The 22,235-nt window shown below is 36.5% G+C and overlaps 3 protein-coding genes and 1 long non-coding RNA gene across 4 annotated transcripts; 1 reads left to right on the top strand and 3 right to left on the bottom strand.

Annotated features, from left to right (window-relative positions):
- Positions 1-9,503: 9,503 nt before the first annotated feature.
- LOC110600243 lies at positions 9,504-10,356 on the top strand. Its single transcript, XR_002485665.2, has 2 exons — positions 9,504-9,813; positions 9,911-10,356. It is a non-coding gene; the product is annotated as an uncharacterized LOC110600243 (long non-coding RNA).
- Positions 10,357-15,336: 4,980 nt separating this feature from the next.
- On the bottom strand, positions 15,337-16,651 carry LOC110600370 (F-box protein SKIP1). Its single transcript, XM_021737214.2, has 2 exons — positions 16,201-16,651; positions 15,337-16,120 (listed from the first exon to the last, which is right to left on the bottom strand). Exons 1-2 carry the CDS (start codon positions 16,584-16,586, stop codon positions 15,547-15,549), a joined length of 960 nt encoding a protein of 319 aa, XP_021592906.1. The 5' UTR covers positions 16,587-16,651; the 3' UTR covers positions 15,337-15,546.
- Positions 16,652-17,238: 587 nt separating this feature from the next.
- On the bottom strand, positions 17,239-18,772 carry LOC110630656 (trihelix transcription factor ASIL2). The gene is given in 2 exon segments (XM_021778173.2): positions 17,239-17,755; positions 17,758-18,772. Coding segments are annotated over 2 exon segments (915 nt in total). The 5' UTR covers positions 18,619-18,772; the 3' UTR covers positions 17,239-17,701.
- Positions 18,773-21,148: 2,376 nt separating this feature from the next.
- On the bottom strand, positions 21,149-21,874 carry LOC110600178 (UPF0057 membrane protein At4g30660). Its single transcript, XM_021736954.2, has 2 exons — positions 21,605-21,874; positions 21,149-21,475 (listed from the first exon to the last, which is right to left on the bottom strand). The coding sequence occupies exons 1-2, from the start codon at positions 21,692-21,694 to the stop codon at positions 21,332-21,334; spliced, it is 234 nt and encodes a 77-aa protein (XP_021592646.1). The 5' UTR covers positions 21,695-21,874; the 3' UTR covers positions 21,149-21,331.
- Positions 21,875-22,235: the final 361 nt, after the last annotated feature.

The raw sequence follows: 22,235 nt of genomic DNA, 5'->3' as shown, positions 1-22,235 counted from the left end.
CATGAACTTAAATGTTTAATGATGATTATTGTAAACCAAGCTTAATGTATGTTATGTTACCCCATTGGAGTATTTGATGAGGACTCCAGTGAGGGGTTTTATGTTATGATTTGTGCATGCACAGGTTAAGCTTGGTGAAAGAATGAAAGAATGAATGAAAGAATGATAGGATGAATGAATGAATGATTAAATGAAACAGAAAAGTTTAAAATTTTTATGTATTGTTGATCATGTATGGGATTAAACAGGTTTACAGGATTAATGTTTAGCTTGCTACGGGTCCCGGCGGCCTTAAGCCGATCTGGATCCTAGCGCCGGTAGCGGTCGATTTTCGAGTCGTTACAGATTGGTATCAGAGCCCTAGGTTCATATGGTCAGACCTAGAGTGTCGGGCTCATAGAGGTTATAGAAGGTCAAGCACAATAGGAAGATCATGTCCACTAGGATAGGATGTAGAGTCCTGTCTTGAATGATGATGTGAAATGCCATGATTATATGCATGTGCATTAATGATGTGCCATGATATGCTATGTATGTGATGCAGGTTCATGTGCTTGCACATGAACCATTTGATGCTAATGTTTATGTGATGTGTGCTGTTTTTCAGTAAACAGGATGAGAGGAACTCGTCGATCTGCACGATTGACTGGAGTACCACCGGAGGATGAGGGCACGAGTGCCCGTCCCCCTGCATTGCCAAGGGCAATGTCTAGCAGGTCTAGCAGGGAAAGAGTAGTGAGAGACCCTAGAAGGTCTTTAGATATGAACAGAAGCAGATCAGTAAGAGGAACAGTTCAAGGAGGAATGTCAGAGGATGTGGGGGATGATATGGATGTAGACCAGAGGAGGGATGGCAGTCTTAGAGTGAGTATGTCGGAAGAGGGTATGGGAGAGTCCCAAGGAGGCACTCAGGCCTAGGGATTTGTTCAGCCACCCCAGTACCCACCCTTTTCTCAGAATTCCGGGTATTCGATGGGAGGTACATCGGATTACCCCAACTTTAGCCCTTACCACTCACACATGCCATACCCACCTTTCTACCCACCATACCCACAATACCCTATGTACCCACCCCCATCTTTCTACCCAGGTACAGCAAACCCTACCCCAGGGGATGCTGCACCTCCTCCACCACCAGCAGCACCTACTGTCCCAGAAACCCAAATGCCTAAACCTAGCTCATCTGGAGGGAGCAAGGTCAAGATGACCGACTAGATGAAACTGAGTGCTCCCCAGTATGAAACCGGTGATGACCCGTTTGTGTATCTAGAGAGGGTCAGAACGATTACAGATGAGATAGGAGCTGATGACAGTAGAGCCATTTGGATGGCTGGGTTCACACTAAAATGCAAGAAGGCCCGATAGTGGTTTAAAAACTATGTGAACCCGAGGTTGGACAGCCTATCATGGGAGGAGTTTGCAAATGAGTTTGCAGGATGTGCTTTCCCTGACAGTTCAAGGGAGTTGAAGATGATTGAATTTGAGCAGTTGAGACAGACGGATGAGATGAGTGTGGATGAGTATACAGACAGATTCTTGGAGCTGTTGCCGTTTGCTGGGCAGAATCTGGATACAGATCAGAAGAAGTCAAGGAGGTATATCATGAAGCTTCATTCTAGGTATTCCTCCTTGATACAGTCAGCAGAGAGGGAGAGTTTCCATGCCATAGTGGATATGGCTCGGAGAATGGAGGCTAGTGCAATCATCGAAGGGAAAGTCAAGCAGTCAGTGGCACAGCTTTCTGGTTCCAAGACCCCAAGTGGGGGAAGGATAGACCCTTCTTCTCTGAGTTCAGGCAGTGAGAAGTGGGACAGAGGCCCCAGGAAGTCAAAGAAGAACAAGTTCTGGAGCAAGATCAAGTCAGGTCTAGGATTGGGAAGTGGCTCGAGCTCAGGTGCAGATAATGCAGTATGTAGGAAGTGTGGGAAGCCGCACAAGGGTGTATGTCTGGTTGGGACGACAGCCTGCTTCAGATGTGGGCAGGAGGGACACATGGCTCTGGAGTGTCCTAGAGCAGCTTTTATGGCACAGTCTCAGCAGACAGCCTCTGGTAGTGTGGCTCAACCAGTAGCTCCAGCCGCAACTCAGGCTAGTGGCAGAGGCAGAGGGAGAGGGGCAGCCTCTTCTTCAGCGGGTTTTAGAGGTGAAGGTCCATCAGCCCCAGCACGGATCTTCACAATGACTCAGCAGGAGGCAAATGCATCGAACACCGTGGTGGCAGGTAATCTCATCATTGGTTGCTCAGATGTTTATGCCTTAATGGACCCTGGTGCATCTCATTCTTTCATTGCTCCGAGGGCCGTCGAGAGATTGGGTTTGATGGTCTCTGGGTTAGAGTGTCCCCTATGGGTCAGTGGACCCAAGTGTGACCCGTCAGTGGCAGAGTCAGTCTGCCAGTGTAGTCCAGTTTTTGTGGAGGGAAGGTGCCTTTCCGCTGACCTTGTGGTTCTAGATTTGATAGATTTTGACGTCATTCTAGGGATGGATTGGCTATCTACCCATGGTGCTACCTTGGATTGCAGAGACAAGGTAGTCAAGTTCAAATGTCAGGATGGGTCAGAGGTTGTCTTCAGAGGAGACAGGGGGAGTACACCTAAAGGTTTGATATCAGCCCTACAGGCTCGTAGGCTGCTCAGGAGGGGTTGTCAGGGTTTTCTAGCTCATGTGAGAGAGCTGGATAGTCATGTCAGAGAGCCCACCTCAGTGCCCGTGGTCAGTGAGTTCTTAGACGTTTTTCCAGACGAGCTGCCAGGTTTACCACCTGCTAGGGAGATAGAGTTCGAAATTGAGTTGATGACGGGAACCAGACCGATCTCTATCCCTCCCTACAGGATGGCACCAGCAGAATTGAAGGAGCTTAAGGAGCAGTTGCAAGAGTTGGTAGATAGAGGCTTCATCCGACCGAGTACCTCACCTTGGGGTGCTCCAGTGCTATTTGTGAAAAAGAAGGATGGATCCCTCAGACTTTGTATCGACTACAGACAGTTGAACAAGGTCACTACCAAGAATAAGTACCCGTTGCCAAGGATCGACGATCTATTCGACCAGCTAGCAGGAGCAGGTTGTTTCTCCAAAATAGATCTGAGATCGGGGTACCATCAGCTGAGGATAAGGGAAGATGATGTACCGAAGACAGCATTCAGGACCAGATATGGGCACTATGAGTTCCTTGTGATGCCGTTCGGGTTAACCAACGCCCCTGCAGCATTCATGGATCTCATGAACAGAGTGTTTAGCCAGTACCTGGATCACTTTGTTATTGTCTTCATAGATGATATCTTAGTGTATTCCAGGAATGCAAAGGAGCATGCCCATCATCTGAGGTTGGTTTTGCAGACCTTGAGGGAACACGGCTTGTATGCCAAGTTCTCCAAGTGTGAGTTCTGGCTGAGGAGCATTTCATTCTTGGGGCACGTTGTATCAGAAAATGGAATCGAGGTAGACCCCAAGAAAGTGGAAGCTGTAGCTAACTGGCCTAGACCCACTGCAGTGACAGAGATCAAGAGCTTCTTGGGTTTGGAAGGTTACTACAGGAGGTTCGTCCAGGACTTCTCTAAGATTGCAGCTCCTATGACCAAACTGACTAAGAAGAACCAGAGGTTTGTGTGGACCGACCAGTGTGAAGAAAGCTTTGAGGAGCTCAAGCAGAGGTTGACTTCAGCACCAGTGTTAGCTCTGCCAACTAGTAATGAAGACTTCACGGTTTTCTGTGATGCGTCCCGTGTGGGACTGGGTTGTGTGCTAATGCAGAATGAAAGGGTGATTGCTTATGCTTCTAGGCAGCTGAAGAAGCACGAGTTGAATTACCCTACACACCACCTAGAGATGGCAGCTGTAATCTTTGCACTCAAGATGTGGAGGCATTACCTTTATGGGGTAAAATGTGAGATCTTCACAGATCATAAAAGCCTGCAGTACATCCTGAGTCAGAGAGAGCTGAATTTGAGGCAGAGAAGATGGGTAGAACTGCTCAGTGACTATGATTGCAAGATCCAGTACCATCCGGGTAAGGCGAATGTTATGGCAGACGCCTTAAGCCGAAAATCACTTGGCAGTTTGTCCCATATTTCAGCAGAGAGGAGGCCAGTAGTGAGGGAGTTCTTCGAGCTCATCAATGAAGGTCTACAGTTGGAGTTGTCTGGTACAGGTGCTTTGATAGCCCAGTTGAGAGTGACACCTGTGTTTCTGGAGTAGGTGGCTCAGAAACAGCATGAGGACCCAGAGTTAGTAAAGATTGCCAGGACTGTTTAGTCAGGCAAGAACGAAGAGTTCAGGTTTGACAGTAAGGGGATCCTCCGCTATGGGAATAGATTGTGTGTACCAGATGACGTGGAACTGAAGGGAGATATTATGAGGGAAGCTCATAATGCCAGATACAGTGTTCATCCTGGAGCCACCAAAATGTACCAAGATCTGAGAAGAGTTTATTGGTGGCCAGCTATGAAGAGAGAAGTGGCACAGTTTGTGTCAGCCTGCGAAATATGTCAGAGGGTGAAACTGGAACATTAGAAGCCGGCTGGAATGCTTAACCCACTACCTATTCCAGAGTGGAAATGGGAGGATATAGCTATGGACTTCGTGGTGGGGTTACCGGCAACGTCCAACAGGTTGGACTCCATATGGGTGATTGTGGACAGACTGACCAAATCTGCTCATTTCATCCCTGTCAGGAGTGGCTATTCTGTGGACAAGTTGGTGCAGGTGTATGTTGATGAGGTTGTTAGGTTGCATGGGGTTCCTGTTTCAATAGTGTCTGATAGAGGGCCCCAGTTCACCTTCAGGTTTTGGCGGAGTCTGCAGAACGCTATGGGTACCAGGTTGGATTTTAGCACTGCTTTCCATCCTCAGACGGATGGACAATCAGAGAGGACCATCCAAACAATAGAGGATATGCTCAGAATGTGTGTGCTGGATTTTGGCGGTTCTTGGAGGCAGCATCTACCTTTGGTGGAGTTTGCCTACAATTACAGTCATCATGCTAGCATCGGGATGGCTCCATATGAAGCTTTATATGGAAGGAAGTGCAGGTCGCCTGTCTGTTGGGAAGAAGTTGAAGAAAGGGCCTTGGCAGGTCCTGAGCTAGTAGAGATCACCAGCAGGGTGGTGCCCATAATCAGAGAAAGGATCAAGACTGCTGTGAGCAGGCAAAAGAGTTATGCAGATGTCCGCAGAAGGCTAGTAGAGTTTCAGGAGGGGGATTTGGTATTGCTCAAGGTGTCTCCAATGAAAGGGGTGATTCGGTTCGGAAAGAAAGGTAAGCTAGCTCCACGGTACATCGGACCCTTTGAGATCTTGCAAAAGATTGGGAATGTATCGTATAAGCTAGATTTACCTGCTTCAATGGAGAGAATCCATCCGGTTTTCCATGTTTCTATGCTACGAAAGTTTGTGTCAGATCCGGGTAAGGTTCTTAGTGAGCCTGATATGGAGATCCAAGAGGATCTCACTTATGTTGAACAGCCAGTACGGATTCTTGACACTCAGATCAGAAAGTTGAGAAACAAGGAGATCCCGATGGTGAAAGTCTTTTGGAATCACCACAACATTGAAGAGTGTACCTGGGAGACACGGGAGTCCATGCTCCAGCAATATCCTCGTCTCTTCTAAAGTGAGTTTTATGTGCTTTGTATGTATGTTCATGTTTTATGCTATGTTTTATACCATGCTATGTTTATTTGGTGAACATTCGGGGACGAATGTTCTTAAGGGGGGAAGAATGTAATACCTGGCCAGACTCCGGTATCGAAAATCCTACCGTCCGGTGGAATCTCGGATGTCGGAGACCTCTAGAAGGGTAAAACCATGTTTTCACGAAATGTTTTAATGTATTTTATGGTTTTAAGCAAGAAAGAAATTAAGTTTTGAATGAAAATAACCTTAAGAGGAAGACTCAGGTTCGGCCGCCAAACCTCAAGTTCGGCTGCCGAACATGCATGCGCTTCGGGAGTGCTTTAGGCCCCCGAAGGCATAAGTGAGGGAAGTCCAGGTTTGGCCGCCGAACCTTATATTCGGCCGCCGAACATGGCATGCATGCGGAGGCACGTTAGGCCCCCGAAAGTGGCCTGGCCAGCCACCTATAAAAGGGTCCCCATGTTCGGACAGGTGAACTTTTCTCCCTGTTTTCGGCAAAGGTGAGTTCTCCGCCGTCCCTCATCATTTTTGAGCTTCTTCCTTCGGATCTTTATGATTTTCTTATGAGTTTTTACTTGGTTTGAAGAGATTTGAGCAAAAGATCAAGTTTTGGAGCTTGGAGACCAAAGAGTTGATTTCTCCCCATCTCCGAGCTAGGATCGTCTCCCCTCTCATTCTTCAAGAGGTAAGAGTAGATCCATAGTTCATTTCATGTTTTAAGCAAGTTTTATGAAGTTTCTTGGGGTAGAAATACATGTGTAGGTTTATGTTGAGTTTTTGGTAAAATGTGTGTTTATGAACAATGTATGTTGAATATACATGTTTGATGTGTTTTGGTTGGGGTTTAAGTTAGTTTGTGACCCCTATATGCTTGTTGGCTTGAGTTTGCTTGTTGTAGAATAGGTAAATGCATGTTGAATGAGTTGGGAGGCTTTTTGTGCATGTTGGAGCTGAGTTTCTGCCCTTTGGGAAGAACTCAGGTTCGGCAGCCGAAGGCTCTTTCGGCAGCCGAAGGCTCTTTCGGCCGCCGAACCTGCCTGTGGTAGCATGCATCGGCTGCCGAACTCTGCCCCCGAAAGAGGACTTTCGGCTTTGGAAGGGAGTTTCGGCCGCCGAAGGTGCCGCCGAACATGCATGAGTTTCGTCTCTGGAGGGAACCTTCGGTCGCCGAAAGCACCGCCAAAGGTGCATGACTTTCGGCTCTGGAGGGCCTTTCGGCCGCCGAATCTGCCGCCGAAAGTGCCCTGTTCAGCCCTCCTTTGCATGATTTCTATGATTGTTTTAGGGGGTTTTTGGGGAGTATTTTAGAGTCATGTTCATGGATGTTTGGTCCCTCACTTGAGTCCACCTGTGTAGGTTCGGACCCGAGGAACCGAGGACCTCAGCAGTGAGATAGCTGCTTCAGAGTCGTTAGAGCTTCAGCCAGAGGTGAGTGGAACCAAACTTAATGTTTTAAATTGAGAAATTAAATGAAAGTTTTAGCATGATTCACGCATCATGAATGCCATGAGATATATTAGGGTGTTTGCACTAGAATTCACGAATATGTTGCATTACATAATATATTGTTGGTGTGGATGAATGTTGAATGATCCATTAGCCCTCATATGTTATGACATGAGGCGTGCCTGCACTACGCCCCTGGCACTATGTAAGAGAAAGACCGGGTGTGGCCTGCACTACGCCCCCGGCACAATTGGTTATGTATGATATGTTATGTATAAGAGAAAGACCAAGTGTGGCCTGCACTACGCCCCTGGCATGATTGGAATATGTAGAGGGCTAAATGGTGACGAGTTCATCCTTGATGTGATTTATTTGTGCTGTGATGCATTCCATGATATCATATGTTTTAAATACCATGTTTTATTATTATGCTCACTGGGCTCTAGTAGCTCACCCCACTCCCTAATTTCCCCAGGTTTGCAGGTACAGGGTAGACCAGGAGGTCAGCAGGAGTAGAGTTATGTTATTGTAATAGCTAGATGTGGACATGAATATGATGTAATGTAAAAGTATAGTATAGAAATGTAATGTATGGATGCTTATGGAAGTTTAGAGTTGTGCTTGACCATAGTATGATGTTAATCCCTTTCTAGTACATGAACTTAAATGTTTAATGATGATTATTGTAAACCAAGCTTAATGTATATTATGTTACCCCATTGGAGTATTTGATGAGGACTCCAGTGAGGGGTTTTATGTTATGATTTGTGCATGCACAGGTTAAGCTTGGTGAAAGAATGAAAGAATGAATGAAAGAATGATAGGATGAATGAATGAATGATTAAATGAAACAGAAAAGTTTAAAATTTTTTATGTATTGTTAATCATGTATGGGATTAAACAGGTTTACAGGATGAATGTTTGGCTTGCTACGGGTCCCGGCGGCCTTAAGCCGATCTAGATCCTAGCGCCGGTAGCGGTCTGATTTTCGGGTCGTTACATGATGCTTCCCTCCGAGCCTTGTATTACTTGAGAGTTGCCTGTAACTTCTGGATATATTGGATCATTTGCTCGTTATTTAGATTGTTGAGATATATTTCATTGATCACGGGGTCGTATTTTATCCACTACTAAGAGTGAAAAAATGATAGCGCCTTCATTAGTTGCAACCTTAATAGTAGCTCAAGAAGTTCTAGCCGTTTCATAAGAAAGACGTAAGAGATTTTTGTTTCAGAGAAAAGGAATAAGAGACCGGCTTTAATTCAAATGAACAGAAAGGATTCACTGGATTTTCTGGTAATGAAACTAAATGATGTAGCCAAAAGTAAATATGCGCTGTAATTGGCTAAACCTGTAAAAGAGAGAACGTAAGGTGGTGGATGCCCACTACAGCCACTCTGAAGCTCAAGTCAGTAAACTGGAGAATATGACTAATATAGAACTTGAGAGTACTGGAGAATAGGACTAATATAGAATTTGAGAGTAGTTGTGTGAGAGAATAACGTACATTAAACTTTGTGATTGTTCCCTTTTTATATTGTAAAAGAATGGAGATAAATATAGTATCTCCTAATGATCCAACAATAATGTAACCAGCTAACTTGATAGAGGGTCTCGCCGAGTTAACTGGTCGGAGATTTCATGATTACAAGCATAATGGGGGCACGCTGAATTGTGTCTGTTAATGGTAACTTTATGCAAAGATTAGTCTTATTCAGAGGATGACGGATTTTAGTAATAAACCAGGTATTAAGATGTCTGGGTCTTTTTTTTCTTGAGTGGAACCGCATTGCCCATTTATCAGATTTTTGCTATGTGGTCATGTTTTATGGTGACAACTCATGACTTATTTTAAGCGATCCTTATGTAATATCAAATGATTTAAAGATTAAAATGTTTAATAAAAATTATAATTATATTTTTAAAAAAAAAAATCAGACGATATAGTATTAGTTATGATATAATTAAAAGATATAAAAAAAATAGTAATCTTCAAGAATATTTTGATAATTTATTAGACGATTAATAAAAAATTAGACAAAATAACGTTGTGTTTGATGAATTCAAACCATAAAGCACGGTCAAATTTTAAAAAATAGAAAAATATACGTATAAAAGCAATTTATCATTGCATAATTAATTAATTTTAATATATAATTGATATTGTACTCGTGCATTTTTTTCTTTCTTATAAAGTTTATAAACATTTATCATTAAATTATTAAATGAAACATTAAATATTTTAAAATGATATTTTTTAATAATGTCAAGTACCCACTAACACTACCATTGGTAGAAAGTTTTCAAAAGTAAGATAAGAACTTGGGAGGAAGAATTAAGCATCTGAAAAAATGAGATAAAGTGAAAACATAAATTGGCTTTTAGCTAATTAGCCAATTTAAAAGTTCTTTAATCAAAGAGAACATATTCACATAACTTTGTGCAATTTGAGCCACTAACTCTCCCTTTACTTTTCATTGCCTCACCAGCTAGAAGAGAAGAAAATCTTATAAAACCACCACAAACCCTAATCATAATTACCATCAGCCAGCTCCTAATCACACCTCTCTAACTCTTCTCCCTATATCTATTCAAAGATAATTGTTAAAATGAAAAGAGAAACTCTAGCATGGCTACTCTTCATCATTTGTTGTCAGGCCCTCTCTTATTGTGCATGTGAGGTAGCTTTCATCCCTCACCACAATTCACCCATGACTAGGCCAAAACAACTTATGGGTAAGCTTTTATTTTCAAATGAGTTTTGTAATCTCAAGAATAATTGAAATATCTATTATGAGCGCAAATGATGGTTGATAACTGTATGTGCTTGTAGAAGTTCACAAATCAATGGCGGAACCGAAAAGTAAACCCTACCAAAAAATACTAGAGAGAAGGGGATTGCATGAAGTTGATGCAAAGAACTTCCAAAAGTTAGCAAAAGGAGTTTATGGTGGGACAGATAATCTTCGTCCTAGATCTAAATCTAAAAGTGGAGCTACCTCTTTACTCTTGAATTCCTCTGCCTTCTTTTCAGCAGTACTTGGATTGATCGTCTTCGTTGTCTTCTTCTGATTGCCAATTTGGAAGACATGATTGCTTTGGGATAAAATTAGGAAGCAACTTAATTTAAAAAAAAAAAAAAAGATGGTAAAGATATTGGTGTATTGTCTTCTTTCTTTACGTTGTACTTCCTACTTGTTTAATGGGTGTGAGAGAGAAAAAGCTTGTGTATAGTTAAATGTTTGAAAAAATAGCAATGTGCCCTTGAAATTAGAGAGATGTAGTTATTTTCACTAATTAAACTATAAAAATTAAATAATAATATTTTTATTTTACTTATGAAAATGATCGTGAACATGATCACCGGTTAGTTTTAATGAGCCGAAAATTAATCTAATCTATGTTAAGTTTCAATAGACTATCGTTTGATTTGAATATACTTTTAAAATTTCAAATAATGACCGGTTATAAATTCAAAAGGTGGTTAATTGAAACTGATATTGATCGATTTAATCTCGGCTCTTCATTTAATATCTCCGCCTATGTTGCCCAACCGCCAGGGTCCCTTATATCCCTCGCATCATCTGAAGGGAAGGTGATCCAAAAGGATACAGGCAAATGCAACTGGCTACAGTTGATGTTCTTATTCTTTTGATGTCAGATAAGACTGAAGCTAAGAAATTAATTCCAATGAGAGTGATCCATAAGACATCGCTGTGAAGAACAAATGGACACATTAATTACATAAATATATACAGTTAATTATTTTTTAATAATTATCTATTTATTAAAAAAATATATAAAATTAATACCAACATTTTTTTTCCTTTAAAAAATCTTAAATTCCTTATGTAAGAAAAAGAAGAATAATATTCTAAAACCCATCTTGAATTGTTTCCCATTCAAGAAAAGCTTACAAAGGAACTAATGCTCATTCATCATCACAATTTGCAGAACTCTCATATCAATCTATAAAGCTACTCACAGGCAGCTATCTCTTTGGATTTTGAAGAAATAAACCCTAAAAGAGAGATATTGAAAAGCAATATCACTACCATGAAGAGAGTGATATTGATAGGACTTCTCTTCATAATTATTTTCTCTATATCTCTTCCATGCAATGCTTTTGAAGGTTCTTTTCCTCCGCAAGACAAGCAATTAACAAGGGGAAATCACTTGAAGGGTAAGTGTCATAGTTAACCTAATTAATTTCTTACTTGTTATCTCATTCTTTTTGTATTATTAATTACATTGTTTGAATTTTAGATATATTTTTTTATGCAATAGTTACGATTCAAATGGGAGAAAAAATAAAAATAAAAATGAGTAGAGGGTGAAGATTGATAAATAAATAATTATATTTCTCCTATTATATTATATGGAATTTTAGAAAATATATTGAAATCAGATATCGAGAGTTTTGAGGGATTATATAGTTTTTTTAATCATATTGAGACTTTATCTTTTTAACTTTCTCACATATAAGCTCGATTCACGTTAAATTTTTTATATTTATTTTTTTCTTTTTCTCTACTATTGCAATTGAGGAGTATGTATACCTCATTTTGTGCGTATATTTCAACAATTATCATTAATTAATTACTTTGCTATGCAAATAGATGCTTGTGAGAAAGCTGATATAGAGAGTTTGCAAAGACGCTCAAGGGGTTCTTATGGTGGTGGAGATCTTCTTCGTCCCCGTTAAGGCCACAGAACAGGAGCGGCAGACTCTTCTATGCTGAAATCCTCTTCCTTCTTCTCCATGCTACTACTTAGATGTGTCCTTGTGCTTGTTTTTGTTATCTTGGTGTGAATGGCTTCGAAACAAAAGTCAGAGAAAAAGGGATAAGGGAAGTCTTAGAAGAAAATTTTACTATACAAAATCATTGTACGAATCATGATTGATATAAGGGAGTACGAATATTAAGTGCAGTAATATTTATTTATAAATCTCAAATTGCTGCCTAAATTTATTATTGATATTGATAGTAAATAATCTAACAATAATAATTGTTCTGAATGTATAAATTCTAAAATTAAAATTCACACTAAAATTTTCACTTAAAAATTGTCTCCATAAATTTAAACTGATCTAAGTTTTTTTTTTAAATGGAGGAAAAAAATTAGCATGATGAATAGAAAATAAAAGACCAAAATGAAATGCCATCTGTGGGACCATATCAAACCATATGAGAGCAGCTGCAATTAGGGCCGGCCAGTTTTCGATTTTAACCAAAAAATTAAATCAAACAGAAATATTTATTTAATTCGATTATTTAATACATTCAATTTGATTTAATTAATAATTTTAAAATATTTCAATTTTCAGTTAATTAAATGAAAATTACAAAGAAAACTGAATTTAACCGTCCTATATATAGTAAGATATTAAAACCTAATTTATCTATTTCCTACGTCACTTGCAGCCGCCTCCCTCCCTCTCAATCCTATCTCTTTTCCCGCACCTTATTCTCTTTCTTCCTCTTTCTTTTTCTTCTTCTTCTTGTTTTCACATGCAAAAGTGCTCTGCCACCTAGATTTAATGGCGATTCCTCCCATGAAGATTAATAATGGTGCTCCTGACCAACATTACATCAACCACAACGATTGACGATCGTCAACGAGATTCACACTATCGATCGACAAACGTCAGCGCTCGAGGAATGCCATAGCAGTGACACTAGCAACTTGCGTTCCTTCAAGTGAAGACTTGACTCGTGCAGCTCAAAGATCTATTGCTTGACAGCTTGAGTCGACGACATTGAGATGAAGATTTGTTGTATTTAATTTTCTTTTTAATAATTTAATTGAGTTATTATTTTATGGCAATAAAATTATATAGCGTTAATAATATTTTTTATTTAAATATTAATAAATTAAATATATTAATATTTAAAGTTATAAAATTATATTATATTAAATTAAATATATATAAAATCACTTGATTATTTATAATTCATCAAAATAAATAAATTAATATGAATATTTAAAATAATAAAAATTATATTTATATTTTATTATACTATTTTTATACAAATGTATTCTGTAATATTAATTTTATGATTTTAAAATTATATAGTATGGATAATTTTTTATTTAAATATTAATATATTAAAAATATTTATTATTATAAAAAATGATAATATAAATAATATTATTAATATAATATAAATATATTATTATAATATATTAATATTTAAAAAATAAAAAAAAATCCTAGCTAAGTGCCACTCAGACAGGGGCCAGACAAAAGACTTGTAAATGAAAAAAAATTTTAAATGTCGGCCTCTGCTATCCTGTTGCTTTTGACAAAAACCCCAGGTCTTGGTGTACTTTACAAACACGGTAAATGTGGGGTCTGATCGCTACATGTAGAGTTAAACTCTAAATTAAGAAATAACTTTAATCTAAATTTAAAAAGCTAAATATTTTTTTTAACTCAAAATCCCAAAAAGGCCGTATTGTTAATTGGATAAGCCTATCATTTTATAAAGTCAATTTTCAGATGGACAAACCCATATTGATCAAGCCTGCAAATCTACCTGAAGGAAAAGGAACCATACCACCAACTCCAAGTTCTTAGATAAATATCAAATCCAACCCTTCTAAAGTTCTTGGTTAAGTTCCAAAATTCCAAGCTTTGATTTTGAACTGCTACTTTAGCTAAACACTGGCGGAGTTATGTGGCACGTATTTTATGTGAGAATTAGGCTTCATCGTTATTCAAATGGACTAAGCTTGTGTAATTTTGAAGTTGTAACTTTTAACAAGTATGGAATAGAGGTTGAAAATTAGTAGGGTCACTTTGGATTGCAAATTAATTAAGTTACCCATAGTAACACCATGTAAAGAGTACTTGGAATGTAACCAATCGTTGTAGATCAAAATATAAGTTTTATCAACCGATTTTTATTAGTTTGATTTTCGAATCAAAATGCGAATTGATTAACTCAACACTAATTCGCATTTTAATGGTATGAATATCAAATCCAATGCGAATTGATTAATCAAAATACGAATTAAGTGAGCTATAAAGGTGAACACAAGCAGAATGGCACATTTTAATGGTATAAAATGGACAACATGGAAAGTACGCTGTTGAATTTCGTTTTCTTACTGAGATTTAATACTCAGATGGGGAAAGTGCCAAGCCTAAGGAAATGGATAACGAGAAGTAGATGCTCTTGGATAGACTATATGTTGGTTTCACCTCAGGAAAACTGATACTATAAATATATTTTTTAGGTTGAAGCAAAATCGATTTGATCACATTCTGGACTAAATTAATGAACAATCCATTAAATAGTCTCAACGTGACCAAATCAAATTGTCCAATGGATCAACAGAAAGCAACTACATTTGATCGCTGAAAGAATCTCCCCCTCCAAAGCATTGTTTCCAGTGTTCATAATCTTGTTATTTTGTTGTTGTGATGGACAGCGTCATTTACTTTAAAATAAAAAATAATCTATCATTCTTGAGGCCCTACGACATCCGCTTGTCTTGTTTCTAATTCAAAATATAGTTCTTTTGTTTCAAAAATGAGAAGTTTCAGGTTTGTTCCTAATACCTAAGACACAATTACCCTCTCTCTCTGCAATTCATCATCCATCCTTTTTACCACACTTTAATGCAACAACACCAACTCAATAGGAAGTTATGAATAATCAAGTCCACAAATCAACCTAAGCAAGCTCCCGCACCATATAGGAGTAATGACACAGTTTGTTGTTTCCTACAGAGTTAAACCAGGCAGCATTCTCAATAAAAATAGCCATACCCTGTAAGAAATAAGCTTGAGTTCTGTAGCTAGGAATACAGTTTATCAAAAGCTGACCGCTTCAATAACCAAATGTTCACACTTCACTCCAAAAGCTTCTCAAACCATAGGAAATCTATGTGAAATAGCTTAGCTCCAGTACCCAAGGTTTACCCAAAGTTAATAACCAACCCCTCTAATCCTTAAAACCAAGTTTGTCAACCACATCAACCAAACGTCTAGAGCATGCCCAACAGAATCCAATCAGCATAAATAATGAGAAAAACAAACAGTCATTTTTACGACCTCTGAAACTAAAAGAAAGTTATATAGAAGCCACCCTCTTCAACTTTTCAGCCAAAACCAAATTAACAATTCTAAACATGTTCAAAGTATAAAGACAGTTTAGTCAATAACTTGTTCAGCACAAGAACAAGTAACAAATGCATAATTTCAAATGATCAGAAAAATCAGGTTTACGACAAGCATGCAAAATATTCTAGGAAATAAGTTACAAGAATGCAAATTATAAACACAAATGAACCAACTCAGCAAACATGAAAGAAGCGAAGACCCAAAGTCCAGCAGCATTAGACATGCTATCAGATGTGGCAAATATAAGCAGTGATTAGCTGCGGAATAGACCATAAAGACACATGAAAAGATACGTAGTAACATAACAATAACTTGATAAAATTACAATCACCTGATCAGATACGGAAAACGTCCGTCTGGAATCGCTCATCATAAAGTCTCCAATGGCCATACCTTTCAGTGTGGAAGACTGACCTGGGTATATAGAAATTTGGCTTTTTAATCTCCTTCAAATATTTCAAACCAGATGTCTTATTCACGATATCCCGACTTGTCAGATTTGCACACCCAGAGAGATCCAAGTACTCAAGATTAAAACACCCTTCACAAATTGATGCAAGCCCTTTCGCTGATAACTTGGAGAATCGCAGTTCAAGATGCTCCAAATGAGGCATAAAATGAGCAATTGCAGTTGCCTCTGAATCCCCATCTTGAGGACATGCATTTAGGTACTCGTTAGGGACAATTCCAACATGTTGGGAAGGATCTAACCAATTCATGAGGTTTCGCTTTAGAACCTTAAGATTGGGGCAATTTCTGCCTATCATCATCAGAAATTCATGAGATATTTCATAGCAATAACTGATGTCAAGCTCCCTAAGTTTTGTGCAATTGATGGAAATCTGAACCATTGACGCATCAGTAGCATTTTGGCTGCTCTTGAGCGACAGAACCTGAAGGTTTGGGCACCTGGACATACAAATTACGCCTTTCAAAAAAGGGCTAAAATTCTAAGGCTAAAAAAAACCTCAATTCTGCGCTAGCTATACCTTTCTGCTACAAAATTGAGGGAGCGATCTGAGCAGTGTCTAACGCGAATCTCAGTGAGATTGCCATCGCTCCAACCGACAACGCAAAGAAGCATGGAATCGATCTTCCTCTCGAATTCCGGCGTCCACCAGCGAGATGACTCACATGACGAGTCGAACTGAGACTCGAGATCGAACGTGCAGTGGAGTGAAGGGTCCTTGCAGGCGCTGAGCCAGGACTTGCAGACCAGCATAGGTCCTCGCCATCTGTGCTCTAAGGTGAGTCGCGAGAGTATGTTGATCAAGCACTCGTGAGTCAGGTCGGACCAGTCGGTGCTGACTCCTGATCCGGCACGTGTTTGGATCTCGGAGTCTCCGCCACCGCTATTATCATCGGAAACGCTCATCTAAAGTCCTTCCACCCGTTAACGGTGATGATCTGATCTTTGTGTTGGGAAAATAGACTAAAATGAGGATTATATACGTCGAGATTAATAGGACTGTTATTTGCCACTTGGCAAGTATCTGCTGAGTTTAATAGGTCGAGTAATCATTTGAAGCATTGGAGGATCGTCTTATAGGATGTTTCCGTATCTAATTTTTATCAGAAATGCTATTAATAGACAGAAAATAATTATTATAATAAATATTTTTAATTAATAGACGTTAATATTTCCTTTTTATGAATATTCGATTTATTAAAATGAATTTAAATAGTATATAGTTAGTTTTGAATGTATTAAAATTTTGAAAGTAATAATTACGTTAGTTTAGATTATATTCGAGTTTTATTTGAATGCCAATTATACATTCATATAAATAATTAAAAAATATATTTTTTTAAATTATTTATACTTCCGCTATTATGTTAAACAATTAAAATATAAATATGTATGTTTTAGGATCGGCCATTGTTTGAGACGTGGTAGAGTTTGGACTTGGCTTTGTGGATAAAACAGAATTCCTTACTACTATGGTAATGTCTCTATTTTGGAACATGATTATTGTTTGAAGGAAATCTAAAACCTCTTTCTCACTCCTTCGTGGCCAGATCCCATCATTTCTCATTTCCACATACGCATTTCATCTAGTACAGATGAGACCAAAATCCCTAGACATCTCTGTGACGGAAAATAAAAAACTTACTTTTTCATCACTTTAGGGATGAGGATATCCGGTCAAACAATGTTTTGCGTTTTCTCTCACTGAAAAATCAAAACTCTTTATTTTTTTTGAGTGCTCAGCTGGTACATTTGAGAGAAGAGGACCACGCTCGGTTCAATGTTGTTATTAAAGCAAACAAACTGGAAGGCCACCAAAATTCTCTAGCTATTGGATTGCAGTTGAACAACTGACAGCTTATAAAATCGGATGACCTCGTTAAAAATGGATTCATGGAGAATCGAAAACCCGCTTTCAGCTGCTCTTCATAGACTATGATAGTATTTTCCCCAAGGATTTGATCATTCCTAACACATGGTATGTGGCACTTAGACTAAAAAAATTAAACTCTTTTAGCACGTCAGTGAAATGGGTTACCACTGATGTGATGATTTTTATTACTATCATTTCCTCCCTTCTAGTGCACTTCAATTGCGAGGTTTCTATTTGGGTCTTTATGAAAAATTGCATCATTTGCAATTCCAGCTCTCTGGCAAATTTCATCCTTATTTTCTCCATCAACACCACCTGCTGCAATTTCATATTCTTTGCCTGCTCATAAACTTCCTCAAATTTTAATATTACTTGTGCCAGCATTCTAATTAAATTTCTCCACCCCTTTCTTTCCTTCACTTCCTTTGTATTCACTCCTCTCTGCACCACCCCCCTCAATTTCTTCTCCGGTGGCAAACTATCCTCCGAGTCTGTAAAATTCTTCGTTATCTGATTGCTCTACATTTGAGCCTTCCCTTCATGAAACTAATATTGGTTCGACCCACTAGCTCCACCATTGTGGATCCCAACTGGGATTCCCATTGCAACTTTGCTAGTTAAAGGAGCGGCGGCAACAGCAGCAGTAACAAGGATCTTGGTGGTTGGACCAATTAACTTGTCCAACCGTTCGAAAAACGGCCACTTGCTAGGTCCACCACCTGCAGCAATCTTCGCTTTCTCCAATTTATACTTCTTCTTCACTGTATCGATTCGGTTCTTACACTGAATATTAGTCTTTGCAGCCTTTTTATATTCCTCTCTGCTACTCACAATATCCGCAACTTCCTTCCAGTGCTTCTGCTTCAGATTCCCTCTCCTTAGCTCCAAATACCTCTCTCCCCATGCGTCAATTAGCATCAACGTTGCACTTTCGCTCTAGCAATTCTCCATTCCACCTTTGTTGATTTTTGGCTGATGGATATGTACAGTTAATACCAAGTTATTGATGTTTTGTCGTTGAGGAAGAGAAGATGGAGGCCCTGCCGTCACCGCCACCGTCACCATAATTATCCTATTGGGTGGTTGATGTGCAAGTGATCTATTTCAACCATAATTATCCCCTTTCCTTTTTTTTTTTCTCATTTTTCTCCCGTTTGTTAGCCAAACAAAGGGATGGGTAGAAATTCAATTTTATTTCATTTCTTTTCTTTTCTTCCTATTTTCCCTCCATCCAAACAACATAAATGACTCCCATGACCCATAAAGGCTCCACCACCATTTTGAACCATTCTAAAATATTGTTAAAAAAAAAAAGCTTAATTTCAATTTTTTTCATCATTAAGTTACTGAGAAAGTTCATTTTAATTTATTTTCAACTTTATTCAAATTTACTCTAAATTTTTTAATTTAAACTCAATTTAGTCTCAAAATCAAGAAATGAAACCATTTGTATGCTAAATCAAGAAATTAAACTTCATAATTTTTTATTTAAATCAAAAAATACATCCTAAAAATTTTGGCTTTTGAACTTAATTTACAGCAGATTAAATTTTTTGGATTAATTTAGAGAAAAGGTAAAATACGGGTAAATGGAACATTTCCGATAAATACAAGTAAATTTGAACAGCTAGAACAATGACTGTAATGACCGGTAATTTTGTTATTGTCTATCAATTTTATCATATCAATTTAATAACTCAATTTTAATTTTTTTTAAAACTCCTTTAATTTTTATTTTAATATTATTAAACTTTGTTTTATTTTTTATTGCATGTTTTCAGATCAATTCAATTAAAACATTATTTCTACTTTCTGCTTACATAATTTAAATATTTTATCTAGTTAAAATATTTATTTAATATTAATATTTAAAATAAAATAAATAAAAATAAACAATGCAATAAATATTAAAAATGAATTAATTCAGTATCTTAACCTTTTTTGCCTTTTTCTTTATTTATATACTTTATTAAATATTAGTAATCAATATGATAAAAAAAAGTTTCCACATATTAAAATATGTTACAGGATATTGACGATATCATTGCATAACAACTGAAATTACCAAAATGAACAAATCTCAATAATAATAATAATTCGATAAAATTAATAATATATTTAACAAATAATATTTAGTTTAAATTTTAAATTTTAAAATTAAAAATTATTAGTGTTAAAACTACTAATATATATTTTTTGAAAGAGAGGAAAAAAATTAGATAAATATTATTAGAGTAAATAGAAAGAAATTTTTTTATTTTTTTTAAGCCGGAGACTTGCAATAACAGGTAATATGAAGTTTTATTATAACAAAATTAAAATTAAAAGAGTTTTAAGAAAAAAACTAAAATTAAATGATTAAATTAAAAATATGATCAAAATTAAATGGTTAGGGATAAAAATTACTCCTTAAATAACATTCTTTTACAGTGCAGTGTGGCCAACCTGTATAATATTTGTCATTATAATGATATTGAGTATCCATCGCACGGTTGCTCTACTCAAATATATACTTGTTCCATTATACTTTAAAAAAAAAAAAATTATTGTGATATTTTTGAAAACGTGGTATTATACACTTAGAACTATTTAAAAGTGTAATTTTAAATATAATTAAAATGGTTTTACGATTTTAGTACAAAGTAATATATTATATAGACTGTAATTGCACTAACTTATATCTATAATACTCAAATTATTATATAATTTTATCATTAGTAATTAATAATCTTACAGAATGTTTATATTTTAAATTTAAAACTCACTCTATATTTTCTATATTCAAATAATCTTTTTCTAAATTTAATTTAATTTAAAAATATTATAACAAATTAATGATACTATTGCAATTTTAAAATTATCTTAATTACACTTTTAAAAGTTCAGACATATAATAAAATATTTTCAAAGTTTAAAATACATAAAAAAATTTTAAAAATATTTAAAGGTGCAGATATTTATTCCACCATATCCAATAAATCTTTTACTTATACTCGAGCTTCTAGCTAAAGCATCATTATGTATTATTATCAAGGATTTTTTTATTTCAGTTTGAGATTTATGTAGAAATCAAAATCGAATTGAAATTTAGTATGGTTATTATTAATTTTTTATTTTTAGGTTTCGCACGAATTTTTTTGTTTCGATTTAGTTTGATTTTTATTTTTAAAATAAATTTATATAATTTTTAATAAAAGACATATTTAAATTATCCCTTAAATTTTAAAGTTAATTATTAATGTGTATATATATATGTATAACACAATTAAACTACCAGCAATTTATATAAAGTATATAATTTAATATAAATTTTATTACTTTTTGTTATATAATATTTAATTATAAAATATCTATGTAACAAATGATTAAATTTATTATAAATTAATAATATACTTGTAATTAAAAATGGTAAAAATGACTTAATATTTTCATAAGTAAAATTATTAAGAAAAAGTACATGAATAAAAGATAATAGCAGTATATAAACTTCCATATATAATTATAATATATATACATATATTATAATATTAATATCTAATACATTTTCAATTTGGTTTTTGGTAAATAATTAGGACTCTTATTTAGTTCCATAAAATATCCCAAGAACCGAGCACACTTAATTATTATCACATTCAAATACATAAAAGGAAAACCAGTAGCAGCACTGGCAAAAGATATCCCCCAACTTGCCAAGCAAATTTCATCTTATTAAGAGAAGTTTAAAAATAAGTTGCAAATTCAGACGTTACAGCATAAAGAGTAAGAACAAGGCACTGATTTAACTGTAGATCGGGGAGTAGAGAGGAAGCCTCGACTCATCAAAGTAGGTATCACGATTAACATAAACGATGACGCATAGAGCATAAATTACTCCAGGAAAATAACCTAGGATAGTCAGCACCAAAGCAATGAAAAACTCAACCTGCAAAATTGCATTTCGAAACAAAATGTTAAAGAGCAAAATTTAACGGAGAAAGGCGAGAGATAAGTTTGGCAGAAGGGAAAATTTCGAGATAGAAAATGAAAATGAGGATAGTGAAAAAGGACCTACGCTGCAACAGCCATAACGGAGGCAGACGGCCAAAGGAGGAATCAAGACTGCGATGAGGATTTCGCAGCAGATCGCACAGCGAGAAGGCATTTTTCTTTAAAACGGTAATCAGACAGTTTGTTTTTTCCAATTTTGTCGAAGTAATCTGAGAGTGTGATCCTTATATACAGAGATGTAAAGAGACAGATCCTTAATGAAGAAGGAAAGAAAGCACAGGATTACGATTTCAACGAAGAATCCTTCCTCGGTGAAAGGTAGCTTTGAAGTTGTGACCGCCTGGTTGATCTTATTATGAAATTATGAGTAGCCTAAACCCATTTTCTAATCCCTGATACAGTGAAAAGGCCGATTTTAATTTTAAGATATGATATGAAAAAACTTCAACTCTGATTTTTAAAATTACATTTTTTTAAAAAATTTTAAAAAATTTATTTATTAATTTCTTTTAATTTTAATGGTAAGAGTTTGAAAAACAAAATTTTTGATAAAAAAATTAATTAAAAAATTTTTAAAATATTTTATTGTATTTTTTAAATTCAAAAAGTTAATTATTAATAAATTTCTATAGTGTAGGATTAAATAGTAAATATTTTTAGATAAAAATTAATAAATAATTTTTTAAAATTTTAAA

The sequence above is a fragment of the Manihot esculenta genome, chromosome 14 (assembly GCF_001659605.2).
Source record: "Manihot esculenta cultivar AM560-2 chromosome 14, M.esculenta_v8, whole genome shotgun sequence".
NCBI classification, from domain to species: Eukaryota; Viridiplantae; Streptophyta; class Magnoliopsida; order Malpighiales; family Euphorbiaceae; genus Manihot; species Manihot esculenta.
The sequence above is the reverse complement of the archived record's forward strand: the minus strand, read 5'-3'. Positions and strand labels throughout refer to the sequence as shown.

Coding starts and splice junctions, on each gene's coding strand:
- LOC110600178 (XM_021736954.2), bottom strand. CDS start 21,694: ATGCCTTCTCGCTGTGCGATCTGCTGCGAAATCCTCATCGCAGTCTTG. Junction 21,476..21,604: donor TCCGTTATGGCTGTTGCAGC/GTAGGTCCTTTT, acceptor GCAATTTTGCAG/GTTGAGTTTTTCATTGCTTT.
- LOC110600370 (XM_021737214.2), bottom strand. CDS start 16,586: ATGAGCGTTTCCGATGATAATAGCGGTGGCGGAGACTCCGAGATCCAA. Junction 16,121..16,200: donor CTCAATTTTGTAGCAGAAAG/GTATAGCTAGCG, acceptor TTGTATGTCCAG/GTGCCCAAACCTTCAGGTTC.